Raw genomic sequence first — 17,514 nt, forward strand, 5'->3', positions numbered from 1 at the left:
CCGTCCGCCTTGTCCTCTTGGAGTATGAGTTGAAGAAGTCCCCCCTCCGTGGCTAAGATGATTCAGCTAGCGAAGATGGCCAGAATGCTGGTGACTACGAGTGCGTAGTGAGTAGATAAAGGAGACGATACGTGTCACGTTAAGAAGTTGTCTGTTTATTTTCAATATAAAAAACAATAGAGAGTAGTTGTTTTGTTTTTGACGTTATAAAAATCATATGTTTCTTGTGGACCATATGTTGGCCGCAACACAATCAATTTTGGAACAAAATTTAAAAGAAAAACTAATGCAGAACCAACAGATTTCCATGGACTTTGCAGGTTTAATCTAAATTCTAGCCTGACTACCTCCCCAACTTGAGACTATTTTCAATACATGTTATAAAATTTTAACAACGTACATATAATGAAGTGTAAATTAAAAATCAATGCATCTGTAATTAAAATTATAATGAATAACACCAAAATATGAAAAGAAAAAAAAGAAAAAGAAAATTGCATCTGAGCAGGGGAGAAAGTGAAGAATCATCCTAAGCTTATTCTCACCACTACTACGGAGATACTGACCCATGTTGCAAGTGTCCATGAATTTAGATTTTCAATGAACATAAGAGCTTATTGAAAATATTCTACCATCCCTACAAATCAATCAAGACACATTATCAATGTAATGATAATATAACACATTAACTAGAGCCTTCTTCATTAACCCTTTGAGGATGGATATATCAGACAGAAACTCATGCTGTTGAGAACACAAACCTATCCCGGGGACAAGGCACTCTGGATCCCTTTCTCAGCTCCTTTTTTTTCTCAAGTAACTAAACAAATTCAGATGAATTAACTGTGTATTTCTTTTTTTTTTTTCGTATGTCATAGTTTATTATTTCTCTAACATATAACTTACTCAATAAAGCTACATATACCAATCAACTAATTAATTATACAATTTAATTGTCTTTTCCAAGGAATAATTCCAGGAATAAATTTACTTTTATTTAATAACATTATATACAATATAATAATGTTATACATATGATGGGGTGAGAAGCCAAGGGATACAAATGATATTTTTTATAAAAATCAAGTTAAGTATGGTTATGGATTATAAATCCATGTAACATAATGGTGATTAAGGGGTATAAATAAATATATGCCTTTTGCTGAGATATAGCCATGATAAAACTAACTATTTAAAAAATCAGAAGCATTTTTTGGTACACAATGAGCACATAAAAGTGGCACAAGTGTGCACCAAAATTTTATTATGCTTCAATTTTGAAAACTACTGCATCATCCAGTGTTTACAAACATTTAATCCATTTAAGAAAACAATATTGTAACTGGTTTTGTTTTGTTTACTGAGCTTTTCACAATAAATATTTAAGCAGAATTATATTAGCTAGGATTAACAGTTTTAATCAAATTATTTTTGAAATCTCAGATTAGGTATATCATCAGAGATTTTCAATCATCATCTAACAAAATGAGGAGTTCATGTCAATAGATTGTTTAGAACATTACAATGAAACAGTTAAAGTTATCAAAAGCCTATCACATACAACCTAGCTCTAAACAACAAAGACCACAATCACTGGTAGCCAAACTCCTACAAAAGCTGATAATACAGTAAAAAGGTAACCAAATAAGAATACTTATTTAAGGATTACTTCGGTCCATTCCTCTAAGCCACCCCACTACATAATTAATTTCACTTTTAATAATTTCTGATTACTAATTTAACAAATTGTCCATATAAATTTAAATGAAAAAACATTTAAAAGATAATTAATTTGAATATTTACAAATTATGAAAACAACAAAAAATTTTATATATTTTTTTTTTTATTTATTGCTATTTACAAGTGTATTTACATAAACACATATTAAGTAAATTTTATGTAAGATCAAAATGGAGTGATACAGGCATGTAGAGAAACTACCCATTGGTAGCACTCTAAATACATAAATTTAAATGAAAAGTCAAAAGCGTCACAAGGTCTCTCAGCTCACTCAAGCATCTATAAACTAAAGTGATACCCAATCCTTTCTAGTGCTATACAAATGTAATATAAATTCTCTAAAACACTACTGGATGCTGCTAAGGTCAAACTAGCTCAAAATTATACCATTTCCAAACACTAAACATAAAAATTTCAAAAACAGTAAACCAACAACAGGGAACAACTTCCTGTACTGTTTAGTACACGAGTCATAAGCATAAAATCCATCTCATAGAACATACATTTGAAAGTAATTTTAATATTAGTTTCTATCAAGTTTAACATTGAAATGCATTCAAAAACTTACAAATTAGGAAATTAAATCAATAAAATACCTAAAACAGGTCATCCTAGCAAAACAGTTATAGCATAGGATAATGAAAAGCATTAAAATCTGCATCGAATGGGTACCATCAATTATTTATTCATTTAATTAGTATGTTATAAACCAAAAAACAAAATTTATTTTCAAAACTGGGGAATAGTGGTACTTATGAATCCAAACTTAACATGGAAGCACATTTCTGACAGTCCTAAAATGGTTACTATGCAATTACCTAAAACTAAACTGACCGCCCTAACATTAATGCTTTTTATGGTTGAAAAGGTCTTTCTTTAATTTTTTCACCTTCTAATCCTAATAGGTGGACCCTAATAAATACTTAAAATAAAACTAACTAATATAAACTAAATTATGCGTTTAATAAGTACCATAGAGTAATAATTCGTTCAAATGGTATGATCATAAACCAACACCCTAACACTCTGACTGTTCCTAATTTCGATAGCTGGTTTGTTGAAGTCAATATATAACCTCAACAGTTGGTTAACTAACATAATACTTGAGTGAATTATTCCTTTATGGGACTCATTAGATACATAATTTAATGCTCTTCAATTTCTTTCATCATAGCCTTTTTACTAAGATCCACCTTTTAGTACTTAAAGGTGAAAAATCAAAAGAAAAATTTATAATCTGTTACATGATCAAACTAATTAGCTGCTTAGTACCCACTCAAGGACAGCCAGAAATGCTTTTTGTTTTAAGTTTAGATTCAAATGTTGTACTATACTGCAATTTTGGGCAAAATTTGAAAATAAAATTTGTTTATTCGTTAAATTAACCTAATTAATATGTTATGGGACTCATTTGACACAGAAATATCCGTTAAGGAGTTACAGGCAAAAATTTAAAAAACCTAATTTGTCACTTTATTAAATTAATTACCTAATTACTAAGAGTTTTAGAACCGCCAAAAATGTGTTTCCTTGTCAAGTGTGATAGAAACTAATTTTTAAAATTATTTAAAGATGGTTGTTCTATGAGATGGATTTCATACATCTGGCTCCAGTACTACTTCCTTTGTAGTAGACCGTCCATAATGCACCACCACTGTTCTTAAATGGTTAAGAGTAAACACAAACTAATCTTAACTGGATGTTCAAGGAAGGGATGTAAATCTTCTCTTTTTTAAATAATTAATTAGTTAACCTCATTACAGTTTATAAAGTTCGTCATATCTCTACAGAGTTCCTTCCAGAGTTCTTAGACTTTTGTGTTTTTAGAAGCGAAATATAACAAGTTTTGATTGATTATTATTTTTGTCGACTATGGCCAGTTATGATGTAAATGGAGATTATATCCAGTTCAAAATAATTATAATAATTTGCAAATAACAAATATTATAAAACATGAGAATATTGATAAATAAAACTTTAGTTAATAGAAAAGAGGAACTAGTTAAGGCAAAATAGGAACAGTTCTATTTCTTAATTTCTCAAACTCTTGCCATAAATTATCAATTTGTTGATGGTTTTCATCCACCTGTCGAGTGAGTTCTGCTTTCAATACAATAGCTTGACCTCTAAAAAAAAAAAAAAAAATTATACAATAATAATCTCTACTTATTCAAGCAAAATCACCCTTTGATTTATAACATAACTAACAAAAAGTGGGTATTTACCATAGAGTAAGACAAAATCATTAATTTTAGATATAAAAAAATTAACTGAAGTATTATAATATAATATATTATAATAATAAAAGGTAGATGGTCCGGGTGCAATCAAAGAAAAAACTCAAATAGTCATAAAGCTATTTAGTTTGAACCACTTTCACCCGCCACCAAGTTGGAGGTATTCATCAGGTCTAAAAAAGATACAAGCACTTGAATGAGGTAAAAAAGTAAACAAATAGGTAACAAAAATAAAATTTAACAAAGTATGTGGTGGCGGTTGACAGGTAAATACGTTATGTTTGAAAATAATGTTAAAATTAAGAATATTGGCAAATTAAAGAAAATATTAAAAATAGGCAATCAAAAATGATAAAAATAACTGATAATGATAATGATAAATAATAGGGAGGATAATATATATCTATGGATAAAATATGTATATTATATATTATTTATATTATATATTAATTATATTATATTACTACATGTATCCATTTTTTGGGAGGGAGGGCTCTAACTCCCTCTGCTACAAATGGCTCAATTCTAAATTCTACAAAAAGTTTCTAAATAGCACTCTAATCCAATTCTATCCAACCATGAATTACATCACTTTTAACCAAAACTATTTTCTAGAAAACACGCAAAAAACTTTTTTTTGAGGGCGAAACGTTGGCTCAAATTAAGTTTTGTTTATGACTTTGATAGTTTTATGTCTTTTAGTTTAGTTTTATGACTTTGAGTTTTTTCTTTGACAGCACCCGGACCATCTTCCTTTCATTATTATATAAGGTCGATTTTTGTTTCTGTGATGGTTCCACAAAATGAAACCTTAACCCCCACCATGGTTAGAATAGAATGGTACCCTGTGGATAACCCTCCTCGTTTCTTCATCAATTGACAAAAAAAGGAAGAAAACTGTGTTTCTTCATGTTTGTGCCCTAAAAACATTTTTGGTCAGTATCACATTTAAAATAAAATCCCTTTTTTTGGATGGATATTAGAAATTACATTAATGATCCACCTAGATATCATATAACTACTTCCCATTTATAATTTCTAATTGAGTAGACTAAGATCAAAACAATGTCCAATTTTTTATGAAATCTAGGTAACATGCTATTTTAATGGATTTTTTTTTGCATTCTACATAATGGTGTGGTTTATTTGAATGAAAACCTCCTTTATTCCGCTAAAAAATTAGTGTAACCCATTAGGTTTAGAATCAAACATAATAACAGTCGAGTTTTGTTTTTGTATTTTTTTCTGTTCCCAACAATTTGGATAGTGGTGATGGCTTTTTTTGTTCCTGAACTATACATACAATGCCACAATTCATTATGTAAGATTTTAAATTACATTTGTTTCATTTTAGAACAATGTTTTGAGATGAAAATTGATATTTTTACAATTTATTTTTAGATATAAAAAGAAAAAGCAGCCCTGAACAGAATGAATGGATATTCATAAAACCCAGAAAATCGAGAATGAGAAAGAATAAACTTAGGCATAAATCCTAGAACACTTAGAGTATTTGCCAGTAGGTTAGAAAATGTACTAATAAGTGAGGCCAAATAGTTCACAAAAAAAAAAATTCTTTGATAACCTACTTTTTTCAAATTACATTTTCATCAATTTAGAACAATGTTATAAGCAGGAAATTGATGATTTTTTTTTTTTATAACTTTGTATTTATTTATTTTTTTAAGCAATAAATTTTTGGAAAATCTCTAAAATTACATTTACTTTATTTGAGAACAATGTTTGGATTGGTGGAAATTTACAATTGAATTTGAAACTTTTACAACTGAATTTTAGATTTAGACAGAAAAAACAGCCCTAAATGGTATGATCGGATTATCAGTATACCCAGAAAATTGAGAATGAGAAAAAAAAAAGTACTAATATGTGAGGCTACATAATATTTCTGTATTTGTAACTTTGTATTCTTTTTTTTTTAAGTAATAAGTTTTTGGAAAATTTCCTGAAGACCTGATGAATTTGACAAAAATTCCATCACTTTTCCAGGGTAATGAAATTGTCTGGCTTTTCCTGGTTTCTCCTGTCTTTAAACACCCTGTATCGAGAAAACGTTAATTTTTTGGGATATCCGATTTTCAATAAAAAAATTCTTATGAACAATACTATAAGCCAACCTAATTTGGGAAAAATAAGTGGTTAGTTATATGAAGCAATTATTTTCATTAGTTTTATTACTAATCATCTGGGCATTCCCTTGAATGAAAGAAAATCTGTATTTTTTTTATGACAATCTACCATCAATCAATTTTTTTGAAATAGAATAAAAATATAATTTGCATGTGACTAAAAATTCTATAGAAATTGATAATTTTACTATTTATTTTTACTCATGATATCAGATAAATGTATATAAAAAAGATTACTTGAAAATATCATTGAAATATTTGCACATATTTTACAAAATTTTGGAATTTTACAAAATTCCTCTATTGCATAAATATAAAATTTAATACCATAATTGCAAACCATTTCTAAAATAATTTACATGTTTTGAAATTTTTTCAGAATGCACAATTCGGCAGGAATTAATTTATCATTAGAAAGAACTGAAATGATAAATAATTAGAGATAAAAATATTTGAATATTTAGCATATCATGATGTGAATACAACTTAGCTAACTACAACTCAACTTTTCAATAAGACTAAAAGACTAGATAAGGAAGTTACCTTAGTATAGAACGGATTTTTTCCTCATCATCAACTTATCTATTTCTTTAAAATTATACCTGTGGATCATCTATAACAGTAACCTAGCTGTAGCATGTTATGGTCCTAACATAATAGAATCATTTTGTACAAAACCACATTTTCCAAATTAGGAGTTACCTAGTTGTAGTACGCCATTATGATAATATTATTTAATGACACAAATATGCAAATCAAGTAAAAAAAAAAATTACATGCTCTGGCGTGGATCCTGTAAATCCTTCTTAGCAGGCTTTAGTTGTTCTCCAGCTGCCTGGTTCATAATAGTCATCTTATTTATTTTATTTTTAAGATCCACATTTTCTTGCATCAAAATCTTTTGACCTTCTTTTGCTTTTTTGATACTCTTCAGTGCATCATAATATTTCTTAAAATATTTTCTCACAATCTATGAATATTTAATGGAATACATTAAAAATAGACTTTAATCAACTCTTAGGTGGAATGATGAAATAATAACAGTAATGAAATATTAATCAATATTAATGTTGTTTATTGATGTGAAGTTTAACAAAGGCCAAGGAGAATGAAACCCACATCATTGAGAGAAAGATCTTCAAAGAATACTTGGTCCGATTAAGGTTAGTTAACACTGAAGATGAATATGGATGATACCCAAAAACAAATTCATGAAGGAAACCTCCACTGAGCAAAAGGTAGAGGACGGCAGAAATTCAGATGGGAGGACTGTTTGGCATAGGATGCCAGAATATTGCTGAGAGCAAGAAAGCAGAGAGTGGTGGCACAGGACCGGGACATTAGTTACATTAATCATTACTAACCTTTACTAATTTCTGATTTAATAAGTGTATATTTTTTCCTAATACCTAATTATAATTTATTTTGAATAATTATTTAATTAAATTATTTTAGTGACTGAATTTCATCTTCAATACTCATCACTTACTTTTCTCAGTTTCTCTCCTCTCATTAAATCATAATCTTTGGTATCGTATGGTTCCTGATCATTCATTTTTAGTTCAGCAAGATAATCTTTTACATATTTGTTAGCCTGGAAAAACAAAGTGATCATAATTACACATTTAGCAATATCCTGAAATTTAAATAAAACAAGGGAATGCAAGTAATAAGAATTCTTAAATACAAGATGCGGATAATCTACTTTTTTCTTCTTCCTGTCAAAAAAGTAGTGTTCCAAACACTATTTTTTTGAAAAAGTCCTAATTTTAAGTCAGACTTTTTGTTGAGAACTTTTTTTTCTTTTACTTTCAATTACAATGAATACATTTGGTAAATTTTATATCCAAAAATTAAATAGTAAAATTTACTATTGTGTATGTCCTATATTGGATTGTCTATATATTAGGCACATGATATATACACTGAGCATTTAATCAAACAAGTATATTTATATGCATCGCACTTTAATATTTAAAATCAGAAATTAAGATTTTCTGAAAAAAAAAAAAATTTAATGGTCCATTGAATATGAAAACAAAATTAATTATCATTTACACTACGGTTATCTAACAATTACTTTTCTATTTTATGACAAAATAACTACATCATTAATACATTTTACTTCAGAAAGGAGCTTTTCACACTTTTCCAAAATCTCATAAAAATCACTAAAAAGATTAAATCAATTTTCATCAAACAAAATGAAAAATCTGCACTATGAAACCACTTTCAAATTTGCTATATCAAAGCAAAGGCAGGTGATTGATGTCTCAGACAGCAATGACGGAATAGGAGGGACTGTTTTGAAATAAACTTACATCGATGAAATTTAGGTCCTTTATACCTAATGGAACAAGTCATAGGGAAAAAAAGGATTACATATTCCATTTTATTTCCCTATCAGATTTTTAAAATTTATTACATAATTTTAAAAATGGAATAATGTTAATAAAATCTTGATTATCCATTTTAGAAACCGAAAATGGCAATAATATTTCAATAAACTTTTTATAAATAAGAAATAAATAAAATTTGTATCCAATATAAGTTTTGATGTTATATTATACTTTCTTATTTACTCTATTTACTAACTTTAAAGTAGTTTAAGTATATAAGAAGTACTTTTTGTTTATATATATTTTTTAAACAAAACAAACTGTATCAATTTTATATTAACTGAGAAAATCTTGATCTAGTTTTACCAAGAGATCTTAGTCCTAAAGGACTGTCAATTTCAAATAAAATCTATATGAATTCAAGATAATCAGAATTAAAAGTGTAATCAGCAAGTAGATGAATTACTCTTACAAAACGTTACTAATAGGCGAATAAAAGAAATACTTACTCTCATAAATCTAATATCCTTTAAATTATTCTCTTCAATCTTAATTCTTAAGCGTAATTCCTTATGAAGTAATTCTGTATCAAAAACGGAATTCATTTGGCCGTCTAAATCTTTCAGTTTTCCATGGTTTTGTTTTTCTAGCTCCTAACAAACAAACAAACTCAGTTGATAAATGAGTAACAATTAATAAAGAAAAAATTTATATTTCTACTATCAGTCATTTAAAAATATAATTATTTACTTGAAAAGATATATTCTGAACATTAAATAAAAGTAAAAAAAAAAAATTAATATTTTTGTTTATGTTGGTAGCACTGTCGTTTTGCGTTGATGATGCATGCTTTTGTTTATTTGTTATTATGTCTATGCACGTTTCAAGCTGCTAGGCTAGTTTCGTTATTGCTGTTGTGCTGTTAATCATGGCTGCTCTTTCTATTTGCACCAAAGAAGAGCAACATTCAGTGATTCGTTTTTTTGTGGTCGGAAGGCATATCAGGGGCCGAAATTCATCGAAGACTTTCAGCATAGTACGGGAACAATGTTTTGCCACAACAGAGTCTCTAAGAATGGATCGAAAAATTAAAAAAATGTTGCACAAGTGTTACGCACAATGAAGGAGCCAGACTACCGTTTACCGCCACAAATGAAGAAACATTGAGTGTTAATGTGAAATGGTGCTATTAGACAGATGAGTAACTAACTTAAAGAGGCATTAAGGGGCCATAGATTTACCTCGGACAAAGCAATGAAAGAAGCAGTGCATACCTGGCTAGGAGCTCAACCGAAAACCTTCTTTTATGAGGGCATCATGAAGCTTGTACGATTGACCAAGTGCATTGAAAGCAAGGGGACTATATCCAAAAATGATGTACTTATAAGTTTCCTATTTGATTAGAATAAAATTTTGTAACTATATTGTGGATAAAAATTGACTTACCCTCGTATGTGTAACTATACCAACTAAACAATCTTGGAGGATATACTGCCTCAAAGCCTACTAAATAGTCTAGTATTCATCATTATGGGAAATCTGTGTATGGTCGAGGGCAAACTTTCAGAACCTCAGGAGATATGGGTAAATCCAACTCCAGACATTACTCCTAAGACGAAGGAATAGAGTAAAGACATTTTTCCATCCATCAGAATGAGAGGATCCAAAAGAAAGAGGTATTGCTGGCTGGGAAACATGGGTATATGGAAGAAGCTTTAATCAAAAGTATTGATCCAATGAACAGCTACAGAGGCTTATTGGACAAAAGATCTAAGAGACTGAAAGGAATGTTAAGAGGACATAGGTTTTCTTGGAGCCATCCGGGAATAACTGGCTGATTCAACAGTTTTCCCCCTAGTCATATCTATGACCTATGAGGGGCATCAGCGTGGGTTACTTTCCATCTAGTCGTGGTTTTGGAGAGGAGGAATTTAACTCCATCCAAATTGCAATCATAAACCTGATCCTCATCAGTGAGTCTATCTGTCCACAATGTCATGAGACAACCTGCACAAATAACCCTAAGCATGCATAGATTGTTGTAGGAGTAGAAGAAAAGCCACTCAGAGCCATAATAGAACAGGCATTCTTCAGCACATTTAAACCTAGTTTTAAATTAGTAAGAGGAGTCCTTACTCTCCTTCCTTCCCTGATTTCCTTCAAGTGAACTCAGTGAGGGAAGGAGGCAAAACTGAGCCAATTGAGTTCTCAGCAAGTCATAGAGCAAACCGGTGGCACAGGATCGGTAGAATGTGTGCCAGGCTTTTGAAGTTACGTTGAGACCAGAATTTTTTAAGCCATTCTCAGAGTGAAAGAAGATGAGAGGACTCAGTCCTCCAAGTGAGAGTAGTAATGGAAGCATTCTTAGAAAAAAGAGAGGATAAAAATGAACAAACACAGATTTAGCCCCTTTTCATTTAGAAAAAGTCAGGGGGAAAGAAAATCATTATTTTTCGAACAGCAGCTAGCAGATCAAACAGCTAATGTGACCTGCTAAAAGTAATTTCTTACAATTTCATCTCGCAGAATGCTGTAAGGGATGTTTTATAACCATTACTCTTTCAAGGAAGCTTTTTCTAGCCCCTCTACCCCTTAACTCCCTACCCCAGTATTAAGCTTTTCTTTCTAACAAGTTTAATTTAGTTTGACAGAATACTTGAAGGTTAACTGATATGACCTTATATCTAGATAATTGCATGGTAATTGTAATTGGTTAATACAAGAGCTGTATTTAAAAAAAAAACTAGAACACAATATTAAATATATGACTTTGTGAGAAAAAAAGTAATTATTAAAAGCACCAAAATCCAAAATGAAAAAAAAAAAGCATTAGAGCTCTCTTCCTACTCCTCTCTTAAAAACTTATTCTACTTAAACATAACAAAAACACAAGTGGCCATTACTAAAAAAAAAATAAAAAAATATTTTACAGAGTTTATTATACTATTTTGAGTGTTTTTTCCCCTAAAGTTTTTATTAATATATCTATTTCATTTATTAAAATTATAACCACACAGTAATAGTTATTAGATAACACATATTTACCATTATATCTTCATTCAATTTATCTATGTATCTCTTGCTAATATAGACACAATCAGCAAAATCTTCTATATCTCCTGTTTGACGGGTCTCAACCAAACCATCTGGCAAAACCAGCTGAAACTGATTATTTCATTTTTTAAAAAATTTAAATGCACAGAGTTTAATCAATACAACCTGTGAAAAATTAAACTCTAAGGGTCGTTTCATGAAAAAGGTACTTTCCAGGATGATTTCATGCATATTGTGAGCTCTATAAGTCTATACCAGTGGTTTTCTTATCTATGGAATATACCCCCTATAGTGGTGCAAGACTATTGCAAGGGGGCATGCAGGAGTTACCGAAACACCATTTTTGAATAAAAATTAAAAAATTCAATTGGGTGTCAAAAAAGTTAAATCAGTAAAACGATTATGTGTAATCTTAAACCCTAGTCTGAGTGTCTTGGGAATGAAAGCTTGAAATCCATTGATCAGCACTAACTAAGCCTTGATTAAAGTTTCAGAGTCGAGCACTGTACAGAGTGTAATTTTACCATTCTGATAGGAAAACAAAATATCAAACTTTTTCAGAATCTGCTCAGAAACTAGTGGGGGTTTGGGAGGTTAGGGAGTTTATAATGGAAGAAATCGTATCCGGGCTAGATCGGTCACATATGGAACATTAAGGTCTTTATATATAACTTTATTTGTGACAAAGTAAGGAGCATTGAGGATTTGGATTGTAAGGATTGAATAAGAGAGGAATTCAAAGGTTTATTGGAGCCTCAAAGCTCAACTCTGTATGTCCAGATTGGCCTTATTACAGTCATATAGATCAGTCTTTTGTAATATAATGGAAGTTTAGACCGTTTGTTTAGTAAGTGCTGTAATAGTCGAAACCGACGTGCAGTTTCCTATCTTTTCGGTCTTGTGTGAAGATTCCAGGCTAGCGTTTGTCCAGATGTAGTCCAAGGTAATGGATCTGTTCTACAAGGGTAAAAGCAACATTATTAAAGGATACTGAAGGGCAGTCAGTAGGTTTATGACGAAGGGTAAAGGTGATTTGATGAAATTCGTTGGGATTTATTTTGGTCCTCTAATTTCGCCTCTAAATACCATTCTTCGAGGGTTGTGATATGGGATTGGAGAATTTGGGATCTAATTAAAGGGTTATTATTAACTGCGAGCAATGTAATCTTAAATGTGGTATCTTAACTATGAAAACAAGATAAATAATCACTTCCTTATAATGGTACTTTTAGCATTACTCTTCTATTATATGATACAATAATTTCATAATGAATATATTTTACTGTAGAACAGAACTTTTCACAAAACAAACTCTGAAAACAATAAAGAAAAAACAATTGATCGAACAAAATGAAAAATCTTACTACCAAACCGTACACTAAAGCAGAGACTAGAAAATACGAACGCCACTAGTAGCCAAGATGATATAGAGACCATTTCAACTTACGTCTTTCAAATTTAGGACCTTTATGCCTTGGGAAATACGAGTCATATGAAAAAAAAAAAATTCCAGACAATTAATAAGAGATAAAATGTTAGTTGTCCATCAAACTATTCAACAATTGTGAGCTGCTGACTATCTGATTTCAAGAGAAATATAACATAGAACATTCAGAAATTATTTAATTATCTATTTTAAATACCTTTTTGGTGAAATGATAAGTATAAATGTTTATGAAACCAGCAGCAATAAATTTTTTTTTTAAATATTAATAAAATGAATAAAAATAATAAATAACATTAAAAACAAATGTATTTACACAAATATTTTTAAAAAATTACTACCATACTTGATATGTATTTCAACAACTAACCAACCTCCATTTTCTTGCAATGATTAGCAAGCATTTCTTCTTCTAATTCCATTACATCTTGAATCTTTATTATCCTTTCAAGATGAGTTAAATAATGCCTAAAATAATTATATGCAATCTTCTCCAATGAGGGAATAAAATTTTTATAAATATTAGCCTGAAACATTTAACTCTGTATTCCTTATTTTTGAATTAAAAGGTAATACAAGGGCACATAACAAAATATATAAGTAAAAAACAGTCTTACTTTCATATTTGCTGACAGCATAGCATTCCTGGAATGTATTACTAAAGACCAAATCACAGAATCAATGTTTGGTGGACAATTCTTCAGAGAGTCCAGTTCATTTAATTCCTTAAAATATTTTTCAGATGCTTCTGATACATAAATTGGTTTATAATCTTGGTCTAAATATGCAGCCATTGCATGCAATTCATTACTGCAGGCTTTTTTTTCAAATTCATCAGTAATTGCTGGTTTATTTCTGAAATAAAAAAATAAAACTATATTAATAATATTATTTCAAGGAAAAGTAAAACCTTTCACACTTCTAGAAACCTTTATTATATTGAATGTTTCGAGCATTTAGCTCATTTTCAACACCTAACAACATAATAGATAATTCACATTCAACACTTAAAGTAATGTTAACAAATAAATTAGCATTCAAAACTCAATATAAATATAAAAACAATATAATTTACTTTTTTTCTAATGAATGTGTACATATTCAGTTTTTAAAAATCACCAACATTTATATAACAAATTATTTTTTTATTTTCTTGCTTTTTGTCATTACATTGCATATATATTTTATCCATAATTTTATATTTTTTATTTTATTTTATTAATGCAATATCAATTATCTCATATACAATGAGATAATCATGTATTATGTAATGATTACATTACATGATAATTGTAAACCCACAAAGCATTCCTTTTGTTAATTTGTTTTTAATTTATTGTTGTTTTTTTTATTATCATAATTTAAAAAAAATTAAATCATTTATTTTCAAACCCAAGTTGCTGCTCTGCAAGAATAATGATGCAACTATAAAATTTAGTTGTGTTGGCAGGCTCAAAAATGTATTTGCTACAATGCAATATACAATTTATAATGCTACTTTGTAAATTGATGTAATTCTATTTCAAAATTCACTAAGGGAGGAATTTTATAAACTCATTTATGTTAATATACTAATAATAATAATATAAAAAATCCATTTTTTGAGCATGCCAACACAATAAAGTCCATTTTACAGTTTCATAATTATTCTTGCAGAACAGCGATAAGTTAATTTCAAAAAATAAATAAATTATGCTGTGTTTGTATTTATAGAGTTTTTATTTTTTATTTTTATGTTAATATAACTTTTAAATGTTTAACATGAAATATTTGTAATTGTAGGTTCAAAATGAACTAAGAAGCTCTAAAGGTTCAATAAAGTAAAGTTTTAAAGAAGCGTGAAGTGTTCAACTTTTCCTTGAAACTTATTTCAATCACTTACAATTACAATTATTTCAATTTTATATTTACAATTTTATATTTACATTTTATACAAATATTTACAATTATTTCAATTACTTACAACCCTTGAAAAATAATAGATAGAAATTAAATTTTGAAATAAAACTATTTATACAAACACAAAATATATTAAACCAACAACTAAAAATGCCTATCCAAATGATACCACCAGCTAAGATAGGTGGAATATCTTGGAACATTCCCAGAAATAATAAAATTATGTTATTATATGAATAATTTATAATTGAAATGTTACTTTATTAAAACTTTGAAGGTCTCAACAATTTTCTTAGGTAAGCTCAACGGATTAATTTTTTTCAAGAACTCCTTTTCTATCTTGTTCGGCATTAGATCATACTTCTCAATCTCTTTCAAAATGAGTGCCATTTTTTTTTGTAAATACTTTATAAAAATAGTTATTTCAACGCCTTTGTCTAAATATTCATTTTTAAGTGACCTAAAATTATGAAAGAATGTTGAAATAATTTTTTTTTAATATGAAATGAAAACAGAAAATTAAAGCTCAATTAAACTTACTTTAAAAAATTAATATGCTCAACACCTTTATCAGCTGTAAGTCTTCTCAATTTTAGTCTAGCCACTTTAAGTAACTCGCTCTGCATACAAGATTCTATTAAAATTCTCTTCTTTGCAGTTTCAAGAAGCCCAATATCATAATTGCATGCAACTTTCTATTAATACAAGTAAGAATCGTATGTAAGAAAATAGATATATTTTTAATAGAATATGCTAATGTTCAAAAATTTTTGTGAATACTGAACATTTGATATAATATACATCCTTTTCGGTCACACCTGTATGTGTCGTCAATTAAATTTACATAACATAAAAAAAACTTAGAAGATGAGATGTTGAGAAATTCAAAATAAATATTGAGAATAATTAATGAATGTATAAATTAATACTGATAAAACAACAAAGCATAATAAAGTAATGGGAGACTTTGTTATTTGGACTCAGGAGACAGACACCAATCGTGTATTTCCATTGAAAATTATAATTCAAAAATTTTTCAGGATCGCAGTACTTCCTCTTATTATATTGTAATATACTTAATTTATTTAAAATAAATTTAAAAATTGTTATTTATTCTCAAATCTAAAATACAGCTTTGAAGATGACAAGGTTCAGATGGAAAGATTAAATATTAACTAGATATGAGAATTTTATTTTAAATTTTATAACATAATTGAATCTTAATCTCAGGACGGGTTTTCTAGACAATCAGAACACAATAACATTAAACTAAATTTATGGCTACTTTTACAAATATACCAATAATATATGTTGAGTAACACTAACCAATTATATAATCTTTTTTAATATAACCACAGACTGTAAACAAAGTATTGGTCCTCTGCTCTTTTCAGCAAACATCTTATCTCTCGGCAATCCAAACAAAGATTCACTTATTCTTGTTGGATGATTCTTGAGGTCTTCTTTTTCTATCACTGTCTATCACTGACAGTAGACAACGGGTGGTCCACACCAACTTTTCCTGGAGATGACCTAGTTTCCTGGACACGTCCATTTCCTCCTCCATCAAAAACAAAGAGTCCCCTGCCTAGGTGTTGAATGCAAACATCGATTGCAGCACAACAGTTTTGAGCTTTTGCTAATGACTTTCTTTATGAATATTATTCTTTAACACTTATTATCGACTTGTATTTTTTTCTTAAATCTATTGTAATTACAATCATGATAGGAAGATAAACAGAGTTGAAAATATTTGAATCTGCTCAACATGCCGCCATCTTGGCTTTTTTAATGATGCTTTCCACTCCATATTTGACTATACAAAATTGGTTTACTCACTTTTTGGCGACAAATAAACAATACTGTAATGATACATAAAATAATTTTATAATTTATTTATAATCTTAAAATTCTTTCTTGAGACTGGCAATTTTTTACTAAACAATTCAAAACACTATCCAAATTATAGTCTCAAAACTTTTATTTCTTTTACACATCCAACGTTTCGGTCAATTCGGCCATCTTCAGGGACAATCTACTTAATTCACAATGAAACATATCATTTAATCATTCCAAAAACTTCATACAGGCTATTCTGCCCAGGTCAAAACATTTATATCCAATAAGTCAAATATCCATTAAAAATCACAGTCAAAAGTATTTCTCTTTAACCACCATCAATACACTTTTATTACTGCAATTACTCTTATAAAAGTGTATTGATGGTGGTTAAAGAGAAATAATTTTGACTGTGAATTTCTCTGTGAATATTATTCTTCTATTTTTTCTTGAATGTACTGCAATTACCAATCTTGATGGGAAGATAAGGTAAAAAAAGAATTATTTTGTACTCAAAATATTTTTCTTCTTCTAATAAAATCTGAATCAATTTTACTCTAATCATTAAAATAAACATTTGGTCAAAAAACCGCCTCTGAGATAATAACTGCTTACACATACACCTACAATAATTACAATTCAATACTATAACATATTTGACACAACAAAATATATGTAATTACCTACCAATTTTTTATTTCCATGACTAGTACAATTGAAATTTCATTCCATTCTGAATCCATATACTTATTCAATACTTCTCCAATAATATCTTTACATATACATACCATACAAAGTAAATTAAAAATATAGT

At 28.9% G+C, this 17,514-nt stretch overlaps 1 protein-coding gene across 6 annotated transcripts in view; it reads right to left on the bottom strand.

The window, feature by feature from the left end:
* Positions 1-1,847: 1,847 nt before the first annotated feature.
* LOC106680233 (GRIP and coiled-coil domain-containing protein 2) overlaps positions 1,848-17,514 on the bottom strand; it is a 98,754-nt gene continuing 83,087 nt past the window's right edge. The window contains exons 26-35 of one of the 6 annotated variants that reach the window (XR_010842777.1): positions 15,402-15,556; positions 15,121-15,321; positions 13,580-13,817; positions 13,337-13,489; positions 11,510-11,629; positions 8,974-9,117; positions 7,615-7,719; positions 6,902-7,095; positions 6,669-6,827; positions 3,744-3,867 (exon numbers count right to left, since the gene is read on the bottom strand). Coding sequence is in view for 4 of the 6 variants with exons in the window: in XM_067045026.1 (XP_066901127.1) it covers positions 3,744-3,867; positions 6,902-7,095; positions 7,615-7,719; positions 8,974-9,117; positions 11,510-11,629; positions 13,337-13,489; positions 13,580-13,817; positions 15,121-15,321; positions 15,402-15,556 (1,434 nt within the window). In the remaining 2 variants the exon portion in view is untranslated. Of the gene's footprint in view, positions 3,868-6,668; positions 6,828-6,901; positions 7,096-7,614; positions 7,720-8,973; positions 9,118-11,509; positions 11,630-13,336; positions 13,513-13,579; positions 13,818-15,120; positions 15,322-15,401; positions 15,557-17,514 lie in introns of those variants that run through there. The other 5 variants (XM_067045026.1, XM_067045024.1, XM_067045025.1 and 2 more) reach the window with 5 other exon arrangements.

The sequence above is a fragment of the Halyomorpha halys genome, unplaced genomic scaffold (assembly GCF_000696795.3).
Source record: "Halyomorpha halys isolate HHAL.00 unplaced genomic scaffold, Hhal_1.1 Scaffold251.1, whole genome shotgun sequence".
Classification (NCBI taxonomy): domain Eukaryota; kingdom Metazoa; phylum Arthropoda; class Insecta; order Hemiptera; family Pentatomidae; genus Halyomorpha; species Halyomorpha halys.